Source organism: Molossus molossus, unplaced genomic scaffold, assembly GCF_014108415.1.
Source record: "Molossus molossus isolate mMolMol1 unplaced genomic scaffold, mMolMol1.p scaffold_m16_p_10, whole genome shotgun sequence".
Lineage (NCBI taxonomy): Eukaryota > Metazoa > Chordata > Mammalia > Chiroptera > Molossidae > Molossus > Molossus molossus.
The window spans coordinates 29,776,571-29,802,730 of NW_023425345.1; the positions used below are offsets into that span (position 1 = coordinate 29,776,571).

Here is a 26,160-nt window from a genome sequence, read left to right on the forward strand (position 1 = left end):
AAAGGAAAAAGACTCAAAATTCATTCTGCTAGAAGAATATTTTTTGGTTATTTTAAAAATATCAGCCCAATAATGATACTGCCTTAGGTAGACACTTTCTAAACCAAAGGTCTAAAGAAAGCTTTATCTGCTGGATTTTTCATCACATTTTACATGTCTGTTAAATGGTAAGATGGAATTCTATGTTGTTTTCAAAAGAACTCATCTGCTGCCTTACAATTCTTTATAAACAAATTTAATTTTATTGCCTTTCAGTTCTACATTTTTAATTTGGTATGTTAAAATCAAGAGCGGTTCTCGGTGATCGTTGGAACAGCTTACCAATAATTGAATTCAGACATACAGCCAGGTAGAGCTTCCTTTTTAATTCCTGTAAGGATCTCCATGGATTTGGATGTTACTGAAGTTGTTAAAAGCATCCATGAATACTTCCTGTTCAAAGTCTTTCCTGTGTGTAATCTCATTTACTATGGTAATTTGTAATATAGTTTCAAAGATTCAGAATACAAATGCTTTTTCTTATTTATGCATAAAGAAGCATTTCTTCTGTGAAGTCCCACAACTATTTTGATTCTGTAGATCATATGCTAATTTAATTATTTTCTTTCTCTAAATTTAGAGCTCATATCTTTTTAGATGCCCAGGGAATTTAGTCATTCTGTGGGGTAAAAAAAAAAAAAAAATGTTCTCAAGAGTTAGCCATTGTGAAAACAACTTTGTCATGTAGTAACTAAATATAGATAGCTACAAACACAGTCATGCATGTGGGGTATTAGAAATGAATTATTAATCAATATCTAGGCTTATGAAACATTGTATTTCTCTTCTTGCTATTAAATGAAGCCACTAAAGTAGTTGATTATGTTTATATTCCAAAAGAAAACATTTATAGATTACAATAGTTTCCCTCATGAAGTGACTTTTGTCTATACTGTGTTTTCTTTTGCAGCAAAGTCATTCTTGGGTCTGTGCTATTTAGCATGGCATTACAGAGTGAGCCTCCCATAGAAATAATAGCTCCAGGAGTGTGGGATATAAGTCAGCCATCCCCAGTGACCTTGCAGGTAAGTGCTAGCCTATAAGATTAAAGTACACAAGGCAAGTATTGGTTGATAAGTAGTTTGTTGTCAATTACAGAGACAATTCTCTTCTAGGATCACACATATTAATAGTCTTCTTTTGCTCTAGCTGCTGGGATTTGTAAAATCTCTACAGCTTTTATTTTGTATCCAATACTCTCAAAGTATTTTTCTCCCAGCTTATATAATAGCAATTTCAAGCCATTCTCCATCCAACAGGATCATGAAGGAGAGGGATGGAATGTTGCCATTAGAATACTCATTATGTGCATTTTTTTTTTCCATGTCTGAAAGCAGTCTTGGTACATATTATTAACTTGCTACCTTATTCACACCTGCCTCTGCATTGTGTCATGTTCCTTAAAATCTCTTGTACATTTTCTAAATGACTAGCAATTAGCTGAGTAGTGGGGGAGAAACTGCAACAAAATCCATCAATTATACTCTCTTTTTTTTTCAAGCCTTTCTACTTTTTGTTCTCATGAATGAAAGGTGGTTAATGATTTCAGGCTTTCGTTCTTACTGGTGAAAACTCCTTATTTGATCATGATTATAAGGGATTATATATGTCAGATACCTGAGACATAGCCACTCCCGTACATAGAAATGTAGGGCGTATAGATTTTTTCTTTTCTATATGAAAAACTTGGAACTGCTTTCTGGGCAGTAATCTCTAGAAAAGGATTTTTCAGCTTCTGTATTATTGACATTTTGGACCAGATAATCCTTTATTCTGTGCATCATAGGATATTTAGCAGCACCTTTGTCTTCTACCCACTAGATGGCAGGAGCGCCTCCCCAGTTCTGACAATCAAATATGCCTTCAGGTAGTGTCAAACGCCCTGTAGGGATAAAATTGCCCTCAGGTGAAGATCAGTGCTTCCAGAGGATGCTAGTGGAGTCTCTAGGCTTTTAAGTTTCTAGGTTTGGGTTGAGGGATAAAGTTTAGCAAAATGAAAAACCAGATGCTAAAAATGGAAGACAAAAGTAATACTAACAGAAATGTGGCTTCCACTCTGAAGGAGGGAGGAAGTCCTCACCAGATGGTAGCCAAAGATCCACTTCTAAGCTGTGGACACAATGATAAAAAAAAAGGTAGGTGTTCAGGTTGAACGTTAGCACAGTCACAGACACGCAACTTATGGTGGCGTACCAATTAGCAGATGTTCCATTGTAACAGGACAGCTATCTTTCTTTAAGAAGACGCATGCATTTTTTTTTATCAGATCATTTCTTGCCAGATACACATCATCTCAGCTTAACACAAATCTTCCCAGTCTGATGGTTACCAGAGCTTTGTGGATATAAATTCATGATTGCAGGGCTATGTAGTGGCAGCGGTGGGAGAGAAGTAAAGGAGACTGCCAGGTGAGACTGTCCTTGATTCTTCTCAGATGGGGGGAAGCTGCTTCAGGACACAGGTCCTGGTAAGTGGAATTTGAAGAGAAGTCCAAGTATTTTACAGCAGCATAATTTCCAAATAGATATCTGGAGCCATACTGAATTTATCTTCCAAAGGGGGGAGAGAGAGGGGGCATGTACATATTCAACAGTATGCAAAAAAGTTAGATCATTTGACTTGTACAATATCATTTCAAACGGTATAGTCCTAAAGGGAAACTTTCAAATGGTCTTAATTGGTGATGAAATATATAAAACAAAGTAAGAGTCATTAAAGTTAAAACCCTTAATAACCACTATCATTCTAATTACATACAGCTAAATTTAGAGCAAACTATTGCAACCTAAATATCATAAGACAGCGAGGAAATTAGAAGTTCTGCAATCAGTGTTTACGTTAAGGAGTCAGTGTGAATCTCAGAAAAACATATCAGGCTGGGAGTTAGGCAATCTGGATTCTACACTTAGCTCTTTCACAGAAAACATAATGGCTCTGAAAGTCACCTAATCTTCTATTTTCTCCTATGCATTATGCTCTGCATGCCTGAGTTCTCCCAGGTCTGTACTTTTTTTATTGTCTTTGTCAGATGGGTAGTTATTGCCACACTGTGGCCAAACCAGTATGATAAGCGATATGGCATGCCACAGAACCTGATTCCTTCCAGTCCATCACTTTTGGCAGGTTCTGTTGTTGATTGGCCTACTGGAAGCAGTGGATAGAATGAAGTAGATCTGGAAGGATTCTAAAATGACAGCAGAGTGAATGCCAGCTACAGAGGCCATCTCTCATGATCAAACTGGAATTACAATTAAAACAAAGACAAATTGTCAGGGAAAACCAATATAAAAGCAGCTGGAGAAGATCCATATAACCACGGTCAGAAAGAAAACACGAAATCGAGCATGGTAGGAACAGTGGAGGTGTCAGAGGGAAGGCTGGGAGCCCATGGACCGCAGCTGTTTTAGCTGTGAGCAATGCCCTCGGGGTTAAATTTCCAAGCAAGCTCCACAGTACAGAGTGCTAGGACACAGCCCTAAATTAGGTATAGCCACTCACCTTGGGCTCAGGCAGAGGGAGGGCAGAATGGTTTGAAACTGTATGAAGAGACTCTGGAGCTCAGAGAGCTGGGGCAGCAGTGGGAGTTTTTTTGCAGAGTCACTGCCTCACAGGACAGTAGCCAATTACTCAAAGAGCCCCTTCCCAGAGCTCTGGGGAGAAGTAACAGACCCTCCCTCAGGAATTTAACACTACCCGGCCAGGCCAAAGGAATGCAAATTGAGGCTCATTAACAGCCAGCAAGCACCTGACCCACCCTCTGGAAATCCTCTTACCCTGAACACCTGAGGGAGTTTCTCATTCAGCTGAGGGCTACAACCCAAAGCTCATCAAGTAACTGAGACTGATAGCCTCCAGGCAAAAAGCTAGAGGATAACCGAACCTTTCCTAGGGTTGCAAATCAACCCAGGAAAGTAAGACTTGACAGTGGTGTTTAACATGGGTCCTACCACACTCATCCAAACCCAATATAGGGAGCCACAACCAGTGGAACATCAACACCCACAGGGAAAATTTGGCAGGCTCCAAAACCCACTGAAACAGCTACCAAAATGGAGAAACAAAGAAATACCAAATGAAAGAACAAGATAATTGGACAGAAGATGAAATAAATGAAAAGGAATTGAGCAAGATATCAGAGGGCAAGTTCAAAGCAATAATCATGAGGAAGCTCAACAGCATGAGTAAAGATATAGAAGCACTGAAGACCAACCAATGGGAAATGAAGAATGACATACAGTGATACCTCGGTTCTCGAACATAATTCGTTCCAGGAGGACGGTCGAGAACCAAATTGTTCGAGAACCGAAGCAATGAAACCCAATAGGAAATAATGGAAACTGGATTAATTCGTTCCAAGCTCCAGAAAATGCCTATTTACTGGCCTAATTTGTATATAATATGTAGAAAAACATAAGTCTCAACAAGAAATAAAAGTGTACAGTATGTCTAAGGGTTAAATTCAGTGTAAAGCGTGACTCTCTCCACAAAGCGTGACTCTCTCCACAAAGCGTGACTCTCTCTCTGCACTCACACTGATGACGCAAGCAAGGCGCGCTGGGCCGAATGAACGCCATTCGGCTCAACTCGGCTCATCTCGGAAGTTCGAGTTCCAAATATTTGTTCGGATTCCAAGACAAAATTTTCTCGAATCTCCTGGTCGATTACCGATTTGGTCGAAATCCGAGGCGTTCGAGAACCGAGGTATCACTGTATCAGAAATAATGAAAATATTGGAAAGAATAACCAGCAGAGTAGAGAAGGCCGACCATTGGATCAGTGAATTAAAAGACAGGGTAGAAAAAATCGCCCAATCAGAGAATCAAAAAGAAAAAACAATTAAAAAATAGAAAGACAGCCTAAGAGAACTGTGAGAAAATATGAAACATAACAACATCTGCATCATAGGCGTTCCAGAAGAAGAAGAAAATGAGCAAAGGTTAGGGAATATATTTGAAGAAATAGTGACAGAAAACTTCCCTAACTTGGTGAAGGAAATAAGCATACAAGTATAAGAAGCATAGAAAGCCCCAAGTAAGAAGAACCCAAACAGGCCCACACCAAGATACATAATAATTAAAATGCCAAAAACTGAAGACAAAGAGAAAATCCTAAAGGTAGCAACAGATAAGCAACAGGTTATCTACAAAGGAACCCCCATAAAGCTATTAGCTGACTTCTTAACAGAAACAGAAGGAAATGGCATGAAGTAATCAAAGTAATGAAAAACAAGGATCTGAATTCAAGACTACTCTGTCCAGCAAGTCTATCATTCAAAATAGAAGGTGAAATGAAAAGCTTCCCAAACAAAAAGGGCTGATGGAATATATTAGCCCAAACCATACTGCAAAAAACATTGAGGACTGCTGTCATTAGTAAAAGAAAAAGGAAAAAATATATAACTTCAATAAACAAAAATGGACATAAATCAGTACATATGAATGATAACCTTAAATGTAAATAGATTGAATACTCTGATAAAAAGACACAAAGTAGTTGATTGGATAAGAAAGCATGACTCATACAAAAGACCTACCACACAACAAAAGACTCACATAGGTTGAAAGAGAGGGATGGTAAAAAATCTTCCAAGCAAACAGAAAGAAAAAAAGAGCTGGGGTAACAATGCTCATATCTGATAAAAATAGACTTCAAAATGAAGGCTATAACTAGAGACAAAGAAGGCCATTACATAATATTGAAAGATCTATCCAACAGGAAGATATAACCTTAGTAAACATATATGCAACCAACATAGGAGCACCAAAATATATTTAAAAACTTCTGGAGGGCTTCATGGAGAAATTGACAGCAATACGATCAGAGCAGGGGACTTCAAAACCCTACTGACCTCACTGGATATATCCTCTAAATAAAAAATTAACAAGGATACAGAGATTCTAAGTAATGCACTAGATCAAACAGATTTAATAGATATCTACAGAGAATTATACCCCAAAACTACAGAATTTACATTCTTCTCAAGGACACACTAGACATTCTCAAAGACAGACCACATGTTAGGGCACAAACTAAGTCTCTACAAGTTCAAGAAGATTGAAATCATATCAAGCAACTTCTCAGATCACAATGGCATGAAACTAGAAATCAAATACAGCAAAAACATTTAAACACATGGAGGCTAAATAGCATGTTATTAAACAATGAATGGGTTACCAAGGAGATCAAGGAAGAAATTAAAAACTTCCTGGAAAACAATGAAAATGAACACACAACAACACAAAATCTATGGGATGTAGTGAAAGCAGTTCTGAGAGGGAAGTTCATAGCACTACAGGCCTACCTCAGGAAACAAAAAAAAAAAAATGTGATTGACTATTTAACCTCACAAAATAAAGAATGAGAAAGCAAATAAAAAGAAAAACCCAGAGCAAGTAGAAGAAGAAAAAAAATAGTAAAGATCAGAGCAGAAATAAACAACAGAGACTTAAAAAAAAAAAAAACAATTCAAAAGAATAATGAAACAAAGTTGGTTCTTTGAAAAGATAGATGGACCCTGAGCTAGACTCACCAAGAAACAAAGAGAGGACCCAAATAAATACAATCAGAAATGAAGGAGGAGAAGGAACAACTGACACCACATAAATACAAAGGATTATTAACAAATACTATGAACAATTATACACCAACAAATCGGACAATCTCGGAGAAATGGACAAATTTCTAGAAACACACAGTCCCCCAAAACTGAACCAGGAAGAGATAGAAAACTTGAACAGGCCAATAACAACTAGGGAAATTGAAGCTGTAATCAAGAATCTCCCAGCAAACAAAAACCTGGGGCCAGACAGCTTGAAGGGGCAATTTTACCCAACATTCAAAGAAGAACTAACACCCATTCTCCTCAAACTATTCCAAAAAACTCAAGAAGAAAGAAGACTTCCAAACTCATTTTATGAGGCCAGCATAATTTTAATTCCAAAATCAGATAAAGACACTACAAAAAAACAAAACTATATGCCAATATCCCTGATGAACATGGATGCCAAAATCCTTAACAAAATATTAGCAAATTGGATGGATCCAGCAATAGATTAAATAAAGTATTCACCATGACCAAGTAGGATTCATCCCAGGGATGCAAGGCAGTATTTACAAATCCATAAATGTGGTACACCATATAAACAAAATGAAAGATAAAAACCATATGATCATATCAATAGATGCTGAAAAAGCTTTCAACAAAATCCAACACCCATTTTTTATAAAAATGTTCACCAATGTGTGGGCATAGAGGGATCACTTCTCTACATAATAAAGACCATATATGAAAAACCTACAGCCAACATCATACTCAATGGGCAAAAACTAAAAGCATTTCCTATCAGAACAGGAAGAAGGCAAGGATGCCCACTTTTGCCACTCTTATTTAACATAGTACTGGAAGCTTTAGCCACAGCAATTAGATAGGAGATAAAATAAAAGGAATCCAATTTGAAAAGGAGGAAGTGAAACTATCATTATTTGCAGATGACATGATATTGTACATAGAAAACCCTAAAGACTCCATCAAAAAACTACTAGATTTAATAGACAAATTTAATAAGGTAGCAGGATATAAAATTATCACCAAGAAATTGGTGGCATTCTTATACACCAATAATGAACTCACATAAAAAGAAACTAAAAAAAAAAAAAATCCCATTTACCATTGCAGCAAAGAAATTAAGCTATCTAGGAATAAATTTAACCAAAGAAGTAAAGACCCTGTTTGCAGAAAACTAAATGTCATTGAAAAAAGAAATATAGAGGAAGATATAAAAAAGTGGAAGAATATATCATGTTCGTGGATTGGAAGAATTAATATCATTAAAATGTCCATACTACTCAAAGTAATCTATAGATTCAGTGCAATCCCCATCAAAATACCAACGACATATTTCACAGAACTAGAACAAATACTTCAAAAGTTTATATGAAACTTAAAAAGACCCCAAATAGCCACAGCAATCATGAAAAAGAACAAAGTAGGAGGGATCACAATACCAGATATCAGGTTGTACTACAAAGCCATTGTAATCAAAACAGCCTAGTCCTGCCAGAACAGGCATATAGATCAATGGAACAGAAGAGAGAATCCGGAGATAAAACCAAGACATTATGCTCAATTAATATTTGACAAGGTGGTAAGAGCATACAATGGACGGCCTCTTCAATAAATGGTGTTGGGAAAATTGGACAGCTACATGCAAAAAAATGAAGCTAGACCACAACTTACACCACACACAAGAATAAACTCAAAATAGATAAAAGACTTAAATGTGACCCCGTGGATCCATAAAAATCCTAGAAGAAAATGTAGGCAACAAAATTTCGGACATCACACGCAGCAGAATTTTCACTGATACAACACCTAAGGCAACAGAAACAAAGGAAAAAATGAACACATGGGACTACATCAAACTACAAAGCTTCTGCACAGCAAAAGAAACAATCATCAAAATGGAAAGAAAGCCCACTGTATGGGAAGGCATAATTGCCAACAATACCTCAGATAAGGCATTAATTTCCCAAATATATAGAGTTCTCATACATCTTAACAAAAGGAAGACAAAGAACCCAATTGAAAAATGGGCAGAGGACCTAAAGAGACACCTCTCCAAATAGGACATATAAATGGCCAAGAGACATAAGAAAAAATGTTCAACATCACTAATCATCAAAGAGTTGCAAATAAAAATGACTACGAGGTATCACCTCACACCTGCTAGAATGGGTGCCATCAACAAATCATCAAGCAACAAGTGTTGGTGAGGGTGTGGAGAAAAGGGGACTCTAGTACACTGCTGGTGGGAATGCAGACTGGTGCAGCCACTACAGAAAACACTATGGTGTTACCTCAAAAAATTAAAAATTGAACTTCCATTTGCCCCAGTGATCCCACTTCTAGGAATATACCCTAAGAAGCCTAAGACACCAATCAGAAAGAATATGTGCACCCCTATATTTATAGCAGCACTATTTACAATTGCCAAGATCTGGAATCAGGTCAAGTGTCCATTAATAGATGAGTGGATAAAAAAGGTGTGGTGCATATACACAATGCAACATTATGCAGCTGTAAGAAAGAAAGAAAGATCTTGTATCTTTTGAGACAACATGGAGGGACCTGGAAATTATCATTCTAAGTGAAATAAGCCGATCAGAGAAAGACAAATACCACATGATCTCACTTATTTGTGGAATATAATGAACAAAAAACGATGATGAACAAAACAGACCCAGAGTCATAGAAAAGAGTATGGTTCAGACTGACAAACCTCAGAGGAAAGAGGCGAGGGGGAAGGGATAAGATAAACCAAAGAACTTATATACATATATGCGTAATCAGGGAACATAGACAACAATGCTTGGTGGCGGGCAAGATAGAGAGGAGGGTGTCTGCGTGGAGAAAGGAGAAACATGTGTAACAAAAGTAAATTAATAAAAAATAAATGAATAAAACAAAGAATGAAGTAGATCTGAGTGCAGAAATGGAGACAGATTATCGCATGATTCCATCACCCTGAGTCTCCCTCCGCTTCCTGTCTCTCCCCTACACAATCTAGTGGAGTGGCTCTATCACAATGTAAGAACTAAGAGTTAAGGTTTCTCTTATTCTAGTCTATATTTCTCTACTTCTCCACCTCCCCATTTATGCCTCATTCACTATATTCTGCTTATATGTCCTCACCACACTTAACTGTTGTTGTCAGGCAACCCACTAATATCTAGTTGTCAAATTCAGTGATGGTTTTCAGTCCTCTTCACACCGGTCCTCTCTGTGATTTTTGGCCCTGTGTATCTCTTCCCCATGACGGAAAACTCTTCTCCTTTGGCTTTGGTGTTACTGCTCTCTTATGTTTTTCCTCATACTTCTCTCTGGTTATCCTTTCTCTCTCTCCCCCAGGCTCCCCTTCTGCTAGTTCTCACTGTTGACAGTTTTCAAGGGTTCCATCTGCCACTCTTTGCTATTCTTAGTACCTATATTCTACCTGGCAGACTTTCTTAAAAAGCTATATGTACCTTACAATTCTTGCATTGAAATGTGCAACTTGGTAGTTTTTAATGTTTTTACAGATATATACATCTGTCACTAACATCAATTTTAGAGCATTTTTATTACTTCAAAAAGAAATCTCATAACCTTTAGCTATCACCTTCAATTAGCCCATTTTTTTTGAGCTCTAAAAACCTACTAATCTAATTTCTGTCTCTATACACATCTATTCTTCACATTTTATAGAAATAGAATTATACAAAATGTGGTCTTTTGTGACTGGCTTTTTAAATTTAGCATAATGTTTCAAAGTTCACCTATGTAGTAGCCTCAGTATTCATTCTTTTTTATTATTGAATTATATTACATGGTGTGGACGTACCACACAGTACCCATTTATTAGTCAATGTGCATTCAGATTGTTTTTACCTTTTGGCTATTAAGAATAGCACTGCTATAAACATTCATGCACAAGTTTATGTATGGACATAAGTTTTTATTTATCTTGAATATATGCCTACCAGTGAAATTTCTGGATCTCATTCATTTCTAAAGTTATTGACAGTATCTATACAAGTTCATTTCTGAGTCTGGAGCTCTGATTCATATTTCTTCACACCACAAACTTGAGACAAATAGAGCCACACCCCTAGAGAAACCCCACCTGATACCCAGTAGACTGCTTCAAAGACAGCATATCCCACAGTGAGCTCACCTTCCTCTTAAAATAGCTTTACTGCCTGAGTTGTTCATCTCTGTTTATGCCCCCCCCACACCTACCTGTTTTAGTTGCTTCCTCCTTATTCATATTCAGTCCACACTATGTCCTGCCAACTTATCTTCCATGTGTTCTGAAAGTCTATCTCCAATCCTCCATATCATCTGTTCTTGGTTACAGCAGTTTAGCTGATTTTTGTGCCTTTAGTTTTGGCATGCTCTAATCCCAAACCCACAAGTGTGATCCTTCTAAAACCTAAACCTGAACCTGCCACTCTCCTACGTGTACTCATCAATATCTCAGCGCTACCTGGAGAACTAAAGCCAGGCTCTAGATCATGACTCCCTCTCATGGTTTCTCTTCACACTCCTGTGTCACACTTTGCACTCTAGCAACTTGGAAAATACTGTAGCTTGTAACACTCACTGTTCTGCTTGCACTTTATGTGTATTTATAAATACTATTCCCTGACTACAATGTCCCTTCCCTTCACCATCTACTGCCCACCCCTCTTCTGACTGTGTTTGTGTAACTAGTACTCACTCTGGACCCTCACCTAGGTATCTCTTTCTTACTCCCTCCCAAGCAGAGGTGAGAACCCTTCTTCTGTGCTCACATGGTGACCAATACGACTTTTATCAACATATGTACATTATATTTCTTTTCCACTGCCTGGGAGATTTCTGAGGACATTGACAGTATTTTATTCCCAGCATCTGGCACAGTGCCTGGTATATAATATTTGTTAAATGAATGACATGTGTTTATACCTCCGATCACTCTAATAACCCAACCCACCTATATTTCCAAATTTAGTGCTTTGGTCCATTTATCCGAATGCAGATGCCACAATCTTCAATTCTTTCTTTTATGTAAGTGGGCCTTCTCCTTAAATTACAGTTCTTACCTACTCAGTCATCCAAAACATTTAACTTTACCTAACTTTTTATTATGTGTTATCGTCCATTATCAGTGATGTTGGGGGAGGCAACAGTTTATTACTGATAACAAAAATTTTACCAAAAACAAATATTGCAGGACATTTTAGAGGTTACAAAATGAAATCGCTAAAACTTTTTCACATAAACAGGAACCTAAACAGATTAAACTGTTTTTCAAACTGTAACTCACACAAGTCTACCTCCTGATGCTCCTCAATTTTCCCCAAGATCTCAACCTAACATAATTCAGCAAAGAAAATAAATTCTGTAGATTTTCTAGCATAAATTTTTTTTTAATTATGATAACATTAAGCAAATATATGGAGCACTAGAATGCTTAGCTCATTTATATGGTTTGAAAGCGTATTCTTCGTTAACTGTTACATTACTTGCTAACCCCAGATTGTCACTGAAACACGGCTTCCTGGAAACCCAGAAAAAGGTAGACCTGCATTCTGGTCCTGTCTGTGCATCTAAACTACAGAGCCAGGGCAAAAGTATTCCTTTGCTATATACTTGTAAAACATCTTCACTAGAGGAGATTTCACTCTCATGCCTACACTATGGCTCACAGACATTCATGAAGCAGAAACACACATAGAATAACTTTTTTTCTATTTTTCCAAGTGAGTACATGAAAAAGTGTAATTACCATCTATAATTTTTATAGTTTAATAATGGAAAGATATTTTAATTTTAAAATGTAGAAAGGCTATAATTTCAACCTTAAACAAAAACATATATTTCATTTTATGAAAAGTTTATATACTGTTATTTTTCTCATTTTTCCTCAAACACCATAATATGCCAATTATATAAATAATTGAGGATCTGCTAAATGCCATGTATATTTAAATACCAAGTCCAATCAAATCATTCTTTCAAAACTTATTTTTAAGTAATAAGTAGTACAGAAAATACAAGAATTTTACTTTAGTTTTTATAAATCTAAGATGGGGATGATAAAATTAATGCATTTTTGGGTTTTTTCAGTATGTGGCAAACCATTTCTTTATTTTCAGATTGACTTTCCAGCTGCAGAGTGGGAGTATATGCAACTTGATGATGAAGATAATAGAAGTAATCTTGAAGAACCACCGAAAGAGTGTTTAAAACATATTGCCAGACTTTCACAGAAACAGTCTCCCTTACTGTAAGTGACCCAAGTCTTGTGAGTCCTGTAACCTACTATTCATGACAACATCGGTCACAGTGGAGTATTCTTATGGAAGGATTCATAACTTTATAAAGAGTGGAACTTCCTTCCCACATACCCTCTTTCATTTACTAAAGGCACACCTGTGGGATTACCAATTAGTGTTAGGAGCTAAATTAGTAATTTTGTGTGTTTTTTTTAAAGTTACTTTTTCCTGTGATATTAAGCAATTTTAACTTTAGTCAAAGGAAAAATAAAAAGATTAAAAATCATTCAGTTCAAAAAACAGCCTGGTTAGTGTCGCTCAGTGGTTGAGCATCGACCCATGCACCAAGTGGTCACCAGTTCGATTCCTGGTCAGGGCACAGGTTCAGGTTGTGAACCAAATCCCCAGTGGGGAACATGGAAGAGGCAGCCAATTGATGTTCTCTCTCACCAATGTTTCTGTCTCTCTCTCCTTTCCTCTTTCTCTCTCTCTAAAATTAATTTTAAAAAAATCAGAGAGTGATTAGATATATATCAGCATTTAATAGGGATAACTCATTGCTTAACCATCATTCAAGTGGGCATAAAGTAGTTTTAATAAACAGGAAAATCAAAATTTATTCTCTTAGCAGATTTTAAAAGTACACAAATGAGTTGTGTTGTTTTTTAATCCTCACCCGAAGAAATGTTTATTGATTTTAGAGAGAAAAGAAAAGGGAGAGAGAGAGAGAGAAACTTTGATGTGAGAGAGAAACATTGATTGGTGTCTCCAGAACTCACCTGGACTGGGAGTTGAACCTGCAACCTAGGTATGTGCCCTGGCCGAGAATCAAACCTGCAATGTTTTGATATACAGGACAATGCTCCAACCAACTGAGCTAAATTATGTTTTAATAGCACTAAATTAGTGACAACAGAGTGCTTTAATTTTGTCAAACAGTAATTCTCCAAATAAAACTAAACCCCAGGAAGAACTATAAGAGAATTACGAACTTTGTACTTACTACTTGGCAATATCTAAGCTACAACTGACTGTGCTCGTTAATAATATGCCAAAAACATTGAACTAAGAAAGTAACTCTTTAGATATACACTGTGATGAGATATACAACATGATAAGACCTTTAATCCCAAGAATGAGAAATAATTTAAAGGTTTTGAACAAAGAGGTCATGTGACCTGAATAATCTTTTTGAGCAGTCCCTTAGACCACAAGTTCAAGACAGATTGGCAAGGAGTACGGAGGAAGCAAGTACAGGGAAAAGGTTAGTGTGATACTTTAGGTAAGAGGTGATTGTGGCTATAACTAAAGTGATGGCTGTGAACATTGGAAAAAACAACTAGATTTGAGAGGCATATTTTGGAAGTTGAAAAGACATGACTTGATGATTAACAGTAATTAGGAGGTAAGCCAATTGAGAAACAAAGAAATCAATTATGTCAATCAATTAAGCCACGTTTTTTAATTGATCAATGAGGCAGAAGTTAGAGTCATTTTCTGGAGGAAGAATAAATGTGGGCCATTAAAAACTGAGGTATTGCCCTGGCCGGTTTGGCTCAGCGGTTAGAGCGTCGGCCTGTGGTCCGGAGAGACCCGGGTTCGGTTCCCGCTAAGGGCACGGTACCTTGGTTGCAGTTTGTCCCTGGCCCTGGTTGGTCGTGCGGGTGGCAGCCACTCGATGTGTCGCTTTCACGTCAATGTTTCTCTCTCTCTCTCTCCCACTCACTCTATCTGAACAAAATATCGAAAAATGTCCTCGGGTGAGGATAAAAAAAAAAAAAACTGAGGTATTGAGTATGATCAAGAGCTCCGTTTTAGATAATCTTTTTATTGCCCTGCTTTCTCATTTCAACTTACATTGCTCTTAGAGATGACAGAGATTTTGCCCACCAAAATATCATTTTTAAAAAAGTAGCAAAGATAGCCCGGCCAGTGTGGCTCCATGGTTGAGCGATGACCCATGCACCAAGAGGTCACCAGTTTGATTCCTGTTTAGGGCACATGCCCAATCCCCAGTGGGGGGCATGCAGGAGGCAGCCAATCGATGTTCTCTCTCATCGATGTTTCTCTCTCTCTTTCCCTGTTCCTTCCTCTCTCTCTAAAATCAATAAAGGAAAAAAAATTAAAGTAAGTAAAAAGTAGCAAAGATAATGGGGAGAAAATAAATAGATGTAAATTATCTACAGTAAATTTTCATTTTATTATCTGTAAAGAATAAAGTTAGTGGGGAATAAGCTGATGAAATAATCCATCACACTGTTCTAAGAAGATAAAGGACTTCTTTTCCAAAATTAACTAAACTAAAATTTAAAAAATGAGAGTAAGATTTTATACTGTGTTCACAGCAACGTCTGTTAGTATAGAAACCTCCAGTAAATGACAGTTTTCAATCTGGTTTTGCAGCCTCTCTGAAGAAAAGAGAAGATATTTATGGTTTTACCGCTTCTGCTGCAACAATGAAAACTGCTGCCTTCCTTTGGTCCTGGGAAGTGCCCCTGGGTGGGACGAAAGAACTGTTTCAGAAATGCATACCATTTTGAGAAGATGGAAATTCTCCCATCCTTTAGAGGCACTTGGACTTTTGACTTCCAGGTAAGAATCATATGACAAGCATGATATTACTGACAAGAAAAATGTGTTTGAAGAGAAAAGAATACAGGACTATATGATCAATTCAATGATATTTTATTTGTTCTAAATTTTTATAGCTATGGACATTAAATTTAAGTAAATATAATCTATGAGCATACATTGTAAACAAATCTAAGCTATAATTGGGCCTTCTGTACTAAACTTGGAGTGCAATTAAAAATTATAGTTTCTTGCCCAGCTGGTGTGGCTCAGTGGTTGAGCATCGACCCATGCACCAAGAGGGCATGTACCTCGTTTGGAGTTTGTCTCCATCCCCGGTTGGGGTCGTGTGGGTGGCAACCACTCTGTGTGTCTCTCTCACATCGATGCTTCTCTCTTTCGCTTCCTCTCTTTCTCCCTCCCTCTCTATCTGAAGATAAATGCAAAAAAATAAAAATTGGAATCATGCCTGGTCAGTGTGGCTTAGTGGATTGAACATCGTCCTATGGACTGAGAGGTCCTGGTTTGATTCTTGATCAGGGCACATGCCCAAGTTGGGGGCTCAATCCCCAGTAAGGAGCATGCAGGAGGCAGCCAATTGATGTTCCTCTCTCATCAATATTTTTCTCTCTCTCTCTAAAAAAAATGAATAAAATAAAAACATTTTTTAATTGGAATCATATTTTTTACTATTTAAATATGCAAAGTGTAAAAAAATGCTCTGCTTATAGTAGGTGTACAATTAAAATTCCAGTTATAATTATAAGATTATATATATATATTTTCCAGATATTTCCTCAGGGTGGGGATTGAAAGTGGGGTGATGACTTCTTCTAGTTAAGGAAAAGTATGTGGGAAAAAGTGTAGTACCTGGCTCTGGTTTGGGGTCATAGCTCTTCCTTGGTTTCTATTTTATATTCAAAGCTAAAAAGAAATATTTTAAATTTGTCTTGATAACATCAGCTCACTAATGCCACAAAGAAAGTCTGCAAACTCTAGAGACAGAGAAGAATTGGGGAACCCAGTTCTATTCTGAATTCTCTGTAAAGGTCCTGACAGAAGGACAAAGGGATGAGAGAGAGAGAAACACAAAGAACTTTCAGACTGATTTATTTACATATATTTTAAATTAGTGTCTTTTATAAAACTTCTGGGGTAGAAAACAATTTTTTTCAATTATTTATGAGTTTCTAGGTTCCTCTCAATCTTTCAAGCTCAAAATTTACAAATTTTCTTAGAATCCTACATTTTTGGTACTTCTTTTTTTTTTATTAATTTGTTTTTATTACAGATGTTTCTTCTTTACCCCCATTGACACCCTCCTTCCCATCCCCCATGCCCCATCCCCAGCTTTGTTGTTTATGTCCAATGGTCATGCATAAATGCATATAAGTTCTGTGGTTTATCTCTCCCCCCCCAACCCTCTCTCTTCTGAGACTTGTCAATCTGTACCTCATCTCTCTGTCTCTGGGTCAATTTTGTTCATCCGTTTGTTTAGTTCATTATATTCCACTAATAAGTGAGATCACGTGATATTTGTCTTTCTCTGCTTGGCTTGTTTCACTTAGCATAGTGCTGCTATGAACATGGGGGTACATATATTCTTTCTGATTGGTGTTTCAGGTTTCTTAGGGTATATTTTTAGAAGTGGGATCACTGGGTCAAATGACAGTTCAATTTTTAATTTTTTGAGGTAACACCATAGTGTTTTCCACAGTGGCTGCACCAGTCTGCATTCTCACCAGCAGTATAATAGAGTCTCCTTTTCTCCATACCCTGGCCAACACTTGTTGTTTGATAATTTGTTGATGGCAACCATTCTGACAGGTGTGAAGTGATACTTCATAGTTGTTTTAATTTGCATTTCTCTGATGATTAGTGACATTGAGAATTTTTTCATATGTCTCTTGGCCATTTGTATGTCCTGATTGGAGAGGTGTCTGTTTATTTCCTCTGCCCATTTATTGTGTTCTTTGTCTTCCTTTTGTTGAGTTGTATGAGCACTCTATATATTTTGGAAATTAACCCCTTATCTGATTTATCATTGGCCATTATGGTCTCCCATATGGTGGGATCCCTTTCTGTTTCGATGGTTGTTTCTTTTGCTGTGCAGAAGCTTTTTAGTTTGATGTAGTCCCCTATGTGTTCATTTTTTCCTTTGTTTCTCTTGCCTTAGGTGTTTTATCAGTGAAAATTCTGCTGTGTATGATGTCTGAAATTTTGTTGCCTGCATTTTCTTCTAGAGTTTTTATGGATTCATGAGTTACATTTAAGTCTTTTATCTATTTTGAGTTTATTCTTGTGTGTGGTATAAGTTGGTGGTCTAGCTTCATTTTTTTATAAGTAGCTGTTTAATTTTCCCAACACCATTTATTAAAGAGACTGTCTTGACTCCACTGTATGCTCTTGCCACTTTTGTCAAATATTAAATGAGCATTGTCTTTGGTCAATTTCTGGGTTCTCTACTCTGTTCCATTGATCTATCTGGCAGTTCTTATGCCGGTACCAGGCTGTTTTGTTTACAGTGGCTTTTTAGTATAACCTGAAATCTGGTAATGTGATCCCTCCTACTTCAATGACATTCTTATACACCAGTGATGAACTCACAGAAGGAGAAACTAAAAATAATAATAATAATAATAATCCCATTTACCATTGCAGCAAAAAAAATTAAGATACCTAGGAATAAACTTAACTAAAGAAGTAAAGGACCTCTTCACAGAAAACTACAGGTCATTGAAAAAAGAAATAGAGGAAGATATAAAAAAGTGAAGCATATACTTTGTTGGTGGATTGGAAGAATTAACATCATTAAAATGCCCATACTACCCAAAGCAATTTATAGATTCAATGCAATCTCCATCAAAATACCAACGACATATTTCACAGAACTAGAACAAACACTCCAAAACTTTATATGGAACCAACCAACAAAGACCCCAAATAGCCACAACAATCTTGAAAAAGAACAAAGTAGGAGGGAACATATTTGGTACTTCTCATATTAAAGATATGCCTCAGTTTTATGGTTTTTTTAATTAATGTGGTGTTCACACATGCTCACTCTTCCCTGATAAATAGCAAATAGATGATAGATAGATAGATAGATAGATAGATAGATAGATAGATAATTGATAGATAAATAATTAATACATAACTGATAGATGCATACTAGGTAGGTAGGTGATGATAAAAGATGATAGATAGATAGATAGATAGATAGATGATAGATAGATAGATGATAGATAGATGATGATTATAGATAGATAGATAGATAGATAGATAGATAGATGATAGATGATGATAGATGATAGATAATGATAGATAGATAGATGATAGATAGATAGATAGATAGATAGATAGATAGATAGATAGATAGATAGATAGATAGATGATAGAAAGAAGAAAGGAAGGAAGAACCTTTGTTAGCTGAGCTTGGAGCTTTTTCTTTTATTGTAAGGCTTCTCTGTGGATCCTAGAATTGACCGCTTCTGCCTAGTGCAGTGCTCTAACATTTTATAAATTACATTTTATTGCAATGTGTTTACAAGCAACATATGAAACGTGTAATTTTGTTTACATTAAACTGAGAGCTAATGAAGGCAAAATAGATCATCTTAGTGTTTTTGTTTCCCAAGGGCTTACTAATACCTGGCATATAGTAATTACTCAATATTGAAATAATCACTTCCTAAAATACATTATGATTATTTGTGCCTTATTTTAAAATTTAAATTATGTTATTTGAGGGAATCCTATATTATTTTTGTGACACACATTACCTTGTACAGTTGAATGAATTAATAAGAGAATGATACGGTAAGAAAATCAATTAACAACCAATTGGTTTCACTGGGATCATTCACGGTTTACGCTTGTATTTCAGGAAAAGACAGGTTCTCATTTCTACCTTATTCTCAACCTCTTTTCCTGATTTGGATATATAAGAATAGCCAAAATCTGCAAAATGTTTTACTACATTCTAGTTTTATGATCAAGAAGACTTAGAATATTAACATAATTATTATTTTATTATTCCTCAACTAACTAGCTAATAAAAAGTATGTTCAAAATGTGGAGGTAACAGTAAGAGAAAATTTAGGTAAATTATATATCTGATAATGGAATTGTATCCAGAATATATAAATACTCTTACAACTCAACAACAAAAAGATAAATAATTCAATATTTAAATGGTCAAAGAATCTAATTAGATATTTTCTCAAGGAAAATGTACAAGTGTCCAATAAATACATGGAAAAATATAAGACATAATTAACCACTAGGAAAATGCAAATGAAAACCACAATGAGATACCTCTTCACACTCAATAGCATGATTATAATAAAAAAGACATAATAAGTGTTAGCGAGAATATGGAGAAATTAAAAATCTCATGTATTGCTGGTGGAAAAGTAAAATGAAACCAACTTAGCAGCTCCTTGAATATTAAACATTATGCTACTATAATAACCTGACAACTCCACACTTAGGAATTTACCCAAGATAAGTGAAAAATATTTCTATTCAAGCACTCACCCATGAATGTTTAGAGCAGCATTATTCATAATAGCCAAAAAGTAGAAACAACCCAAAATGGCATGAATTAATGAATGAGTAAGTAAAATGTGGTATTTCACACAAGGTAATATTATTTGATAATAGAAAGAATGGATACTAATATATGTTACAACATGAATGAACTTTGAAAACATATCATTAAGTGAAAGAAGCAAGTTATAAGAGACCATATATTGCATGATTCCATTTGTGAAAAATGTCCTTAATAAACAAATCTATAGAGACAGAAAGGTTAGTAGTCACCCAGGGCTAGGAGAGATTGCGGGGAAATGGAGAATGGTTGCTAATGGAGATGAGGTTTCTTTTTGTGGATATGTTTTCACAACTCTGGGAACATGCTAAAAACCATTGAATTGTACACTTTGAGTGAATTGCACGACAAATGAATTATACCTCAACAAAGCTATTAAAAAATTTTAAAGAACAATTGTAAAGGTGAAAACAATTACTCTTTATATCCCTAAAGCATAATTCTCTTACAGGACAACTTTTCAAAGTTTCTAAAGTATGAACTGGGTTTTTTTATTGTGTTTGCAATTTATTATTGTTTTATTATTATAGACCTTGCTCTATTTTAAAGACATTTAAATGTGTCTACTAATATTTTTTGTAGAGTTCATGGAATATTTCATTTTTAAAAAGTATTTATCAAAATGAAGCCTGTAATACTGTTTTATTTTCTTGCTTATAAAATAAGAAGATTCTCTGGTGAGCTTCAATATTTTCTGATTCCTAGTAACAGAGCATAATTCTGCTTACAGAGAGCCTTCTCTACCTGAAGAGATTTTGAAAATCTATTTGACTCACTTACCACTTTACAAAGTACTTAGTACTACCTCATTTTAATATCCACAATTACCCTATGAGACATACTGTTATCCCAAGTTTACCTATGAGGAAACTGACTTACAGGGGTTAAGTTGCCCAATATGACACGAGTCAGCTGAGAAGCTAAAGTTAAATCCAGAGGTTTAGAGCTGCAATCTTAATCACTATGCTTACAGCCTTCCTACAGAAATACTCTAGGCTATTTACAACTATCCTAAAATAGTTTTATTGTAGTAAATAGCAGTACTTTATCTTATCATGCTTGGATGTTTCTACTTCACTGTGCAATTCCTTTTTTTTTTTTTTGGATAATCAGACTTTTAGAAGTTATAGGGACTGGTTTCAAAGTACAGTGCCATTTATTAGGTTTCATTCAGTGAACTTAGTAGAAATTTGGTTTATTTGCACATTGGACAGTTTCTTATTATGCACCAAAGAAGGTCACTGAAAAGGTTGGAGTATTTTTAATGTATTCATCCTATGACTCCCACTCGCAGTTTAACTGAACTATAAAATAAACTTGAGGACAAGCTGTTTCCAGAAATGAACCTTTCAACTTCTCTAAAATCAAAACCTAACTTTTCTGAGAACAAACAGTGTGTGCTTAAAAAGTGAGTTGTCAGAGTTCTTCAGAGATCTGCATTTATTTTCTCCTTTGAATAGTCTTTTTTTTTTTTAAATGGTTTAACCTCTTGAGAATTTATGTGCTCCATTTTTAGCTTGGAAAATTTGTAATATGCTGTTTATTTAATTCCATCTGAAGATGCACCATCTCCTTTTAGTTTATTTTTAGCAACAGACATGTTGAGATTTAATTTACCTAGTGTGGACCAGAGGGTGTTAATATTTCCACTACTGAATGCCAGCAGTATGTTCTCCTGGTACTGATATTTCCATTAAAGATGGTGGTGCTGTCAGAATATCAGAGACCAAGGGCTAAGGTCTGTGGTTCTTGGCAGATGGTTGCTATTTTCTTGAACCCTGGTGCACAGGCACAACTCTTCAACTGCTAATAACAAGCAGAAATTACCCAAAAAATTAAAAGGCAGTTCAAGAAAAACGTTCATTTAAAAATAGCGACTCTGAATTGGCATCAGAGGCTTACATCAGAAGCTTAAATAAAAATTTGACAACGTACCAGAACTTGTCATCCCACATGATGTAAAATTATTGTTTTGTAGGAAGAAGAGCAATACTTAAAAGACACTTCCTAGCTTCCAAAATCAGTTTCCTTGGAGAAATGTTTCACAAAAACGTTTGCCCAAACCACTGTATTCTTCTTTACTGTGAAGATTAATTTATACAAAGCCATTCTTTACTAGCATTGTAACTAGGCAGGTGGGGAAATGAAATGGAAAACAATGATAATGTCCACATTTGACTAAATAATTAAGTGATCGATGATATATCTATTTATTTATTTATTTATTGGGCAAAAATATGTGTACATGGAAATTGGTATGCAATCAATCAAAGAGACAAAAAGATAAGCCATAGTAACTATCTCTAAAAAACATAAAATAAAGGGAAGACCTAAGCTGGAGATCACTATACTATATATTCTATACTATCATCAATGAATTAAGTGCTATATATGCCCCCCAAAAAAGGCAAATTATTTCAGCGAGAGTAAGAAAGGCTTCACAAAGGAATTGAATTCTGACTTGAAATAGTCATATGAATTTTCTGAGTGGAGAAGAGAGAAAATGGCATTCCAGGAAAAAAGACCTAAGACGATTTAGAGAATAGTGAACAATTTAATATCATATTAGAAGGGAATTGTACATATGGTAAAGTGAAGATTGCTAAAGTTGGAGGAGATCAGAAAAAGATTTTGAGGTTTGGGGTTTACATGCTTGTTAAAATAAAAGAGCTTCAAGCATGTTTACAAATTGAGAAGAAGGATATATGAAGGGAAGATCAGAAAACAGAGAAATGGGTAAAATGGCAAAATGAGACAATACCAACAGCCAGTAGTGAGAACAAAAGTGCAAATGGGAATTTTATCCAAGGAAAGAAACTTCTTCCCCTCGAGCGAGACAGAAGAAAAATATGAATACAATTATAGATAAGTATGGCTATGGAAGAGAAAAATATGAAAGTTTCAATATTCTCCATGAAGAACATGTCAAGAAAATAAACTAAGAATGAGGAATGTGGAACCCCATAAACTTAAAGATATGCATCTTGCCTTTGTGCATTTTTGGAGAGTTTATGGAGTTGCTTCCAAATTTTACAGTTGACAACAGAAACTGTGAAATCAGATGTATCCGGGTCTGCCACTACTCGAATAACCTTGGGCAAGTTCCCTTATGAAATGAGGTAATAGAATTATATACCTTATAGGATAAGTACTTATGAGAGCGTTCAATAAATGCTACCAATCATCTTTATCATACCATTATCTTCATCATAACTGTATTTTTAAGAGAGTTTAGAGTTTTCAGATTCTTTCAATGCCAAATTGTAAATACAATGAATTATGGGAATGATTTCATTTCTATAAAGCTTAAATAACTTAAATTCACTTGTGAAAATTTATATCAATTAGCATTTTAATAATAAAATACAATTGAATAATAACTTATAGCTCACAAAGCACTTTCACAATATATGATTTAACCTACTATCAAGCTCTTTAATATTATTATCAGCATCTACAATATCCCTCATTTGACTGATCCCTATTTTACAGATGAAGAAACTGAAGCCCAGTCTGTCCATTCATCCACTCAACATATATTTATTGATGGCCTGCTCATGTTAGGCACTTCACTAGGCCCTGAAGCTAACATATTAAGCAAAAAGAATCATAGTCCTGCCTTCATGAAGTTGCAGTCTACTAGAGGTAGGGAGAAATAGGCCATCGCCAAATTAGAAATGTAAAACAATAGGTGTTGTAACAGCCCTGGATGAAAGATACATGGTTCTGTAATAACATATAACAAAGGAACCAAACCTTTGCTTCAAAGTGGGAAAAGCCATCCCTGAGGAAGTCTTGTTTGAGCTCAGATCCAAAGATGAGAGGGAAGGAGGCAGTGAAAGGGAAGAATAAGAGAATAGTTTTCTGGGAAGAGAGAATCTATGAAAAGGTCCTGGGACAGAACTTGCATTTAAGAAACTGGAAAAGAGCCCAAAGCCCAGGAAAGGAGTATGTAATGTAAGATGACTGACATCTTAAGATGAACCAGAAGACCACCTGAAGGACTTCTAAACAGGACCGTATTAAGCAACTTGAGTTTTATTTCAGTAGCAATGGGAGGGCAGAAATTATTATAAATGGGAGAACACATTTGTATCTTTTAAAAATCACTCTGGTTTCTGAGTGAAGCATGGATTTGGCGAAGGAAGCAAAAGTAAATGAGAGAAGACCTGCTAGGAAGCAATGGAAGTCATCCAGGTGTCAGGACGGCAGTTAGCCTGAGAAGGTGGTAGTGGTGATGTACTGAAATGAACAGAATCAGGGCAGTTAGAAGTTAAAAAAAAAAGACTGGTTTAAATTGGGAGGGGCAGTGAAAAAGGAGAGGTGCCTCAGAGTGCTTCTGAGTTTCTGTCTTAGGCAAATAAGTACATAATAGAAACATTCATGAACATGGAATGCACTGAGTGGCTGACAAACAGATGATAGAAGAACACTGTAGTTTGGGTCAGGGTGTGTTGCTTTGAAGTGTGCTTGAGATGGCTGAATTTACAGGTCTGGTTTTCAAGGGAGAAATCTAAGCTAGAAACCTCCATTTGGAAATCATCCACAGAAGAATGACAATTGAGTCAAGGATATAGATAAATTTGCTTAGAACAAGAGAGCACAAAATGAGAAGAGGCTCCCTGGCTGAGTGACTGAGTAGTTGGGTAGCATCCTGCGCACTGAAAGGTCGCTGGTTGGATTCCAGGTCAGGGCACATCCCAGGGTTGTAGACTTGATCCTCAGTAGGGGGCATGTTAGAGGTGGCCGATCGATATATGTTTGTTCCTCTCTCTCTCTCTCTCTCTCTCTCTCTCTCTCCTTCTTCCTGCCTCTCTCTCTTAAAAAATCAATAAAAAATCTTTTTAAAAAAAGATAAGAAGAACCTTCATATTTAAACTCAAAATCCCTATTCTTTTTCAGTATATATGCTGCTTTTAAAAAAAAAAATTTTTTTTTGTTTTTATCCATTGATTTTAGAAAGAGAGAAGTGAGAGAGAGAGAGAGAGAGAGAAGGAAACATAGATGAGAGAGAACATCAATTGGCCGCCTCCTACATGCCCCCCACTAGGGATGGGACCCACAACCTGGGCATGTGTCCTGACCAGGAATCGAACTAGTGACCTCTTGGTGCATGAGTCGACGCTCAACCACTGAGCCACACTGGCCAGACTATATGCTGCTTTTTAATGTAATGTTTAATGTATCCAAACACAAAATCTCTACAGAGTGATTTCAATATGCCACTTGTTCTATGTATTATCTTCCTAAGCTTATCTGTAAGTAAAATCAAAGTATAATCATATAAGAGGAACAAAATCAATACTACAGGTAATTCATACCATAACTATATAACTAATTCCCAATTTCTATGTGCAAGGCCATAGACTATCAAGAAATATTTCTAAAGTTTCTATGTCTCCTTGGATCTAAGATTTATTCTCATTACTTTTGGTTTATGTCTGGATCAATATCCTAGTCCAGTTAGATAAATTATACTGATCACTGTTAGGTGTCTCTGTAGAGTCATTTAGAGTGCAGTAAAATAAATAATGCACCCCAGCTAAACTTATGGATTTATATAAGCATATATGAAAATATCTAGTCAAAAGATAAAAAGGTCATGCTAAATGTACGGTAGAAAGCCTATTGGCCTGGAATTCTGGATATTTGGATTCTAATTTCAGTGCCACCAACAACTGGCCTTGGGCAAACAGTTTTAGTTTCTTTGTCATATAATCAGGAGATTGAACCAGGTCTCCAAATTTCCTTCAGTTCTAATATTCTGTAATCATGTGAAAATCCTTGAAAGGATATGAATTATTAATAGAGAGAGGTTTACAATCACCCTAAAGAATCCTTATTCACCACATTTTCTAGAAAAAAAAAAAAATCTTGTGTCACATCAGATCATTTTAGTACTAGAAGAGCAAAGATGTTCATATTAACATTTTTCTTCCAAGCTGAGGCAGAGTATTATCAGACCCAAAGCTTATGGGAGAAATAGTTCTGCATTTCTGATAGTTTTGTATTTCTAACCTGACATTGGAGCTTTTAACTGTGAGTAGCTTACTATGTCTGACATTTCTCTTACACTAACACGTAATCTCAGATTGCTTGGCTTTTCAGTTTACTCAAAGTTGCTTTTTGTAAAGGTCAAC

General features: G+C 36.0%; 1 protein-coding gene across 3 annotated transcripts in view; it reads left to right on the plus strand.

Moving 5' to 3' along the window:
- Positions 1-26,160, plus strand: part of PIK3C2G (phosphatidylinositol-4-phosphate 3-kinase catalytic subunit type 2 gamma) — a 272,104-nt gene that overhangs the window by 77,463 nt on the left and 168,481 nt on the right. For all 3 annotated transcript variants that reach the window (XM_036251349.1, XM_036251350.1, XM_036251351.1), the window contains 3 exons: positions 950-1,064; positions 12,718-12,848; positions 15,241-15,429. In XM_036251349.1, coding sequence (XP_036107242.1) covers positions 950-1,064; positions 12,718-12,848; positions 15,241-15,429 — 435 coding nt within the window. The remainder of the gene's footprint in view (positions 1-949; positions 1,065-12,717; positions 12,849-15,240; positions 15,430-26,160) is intronic.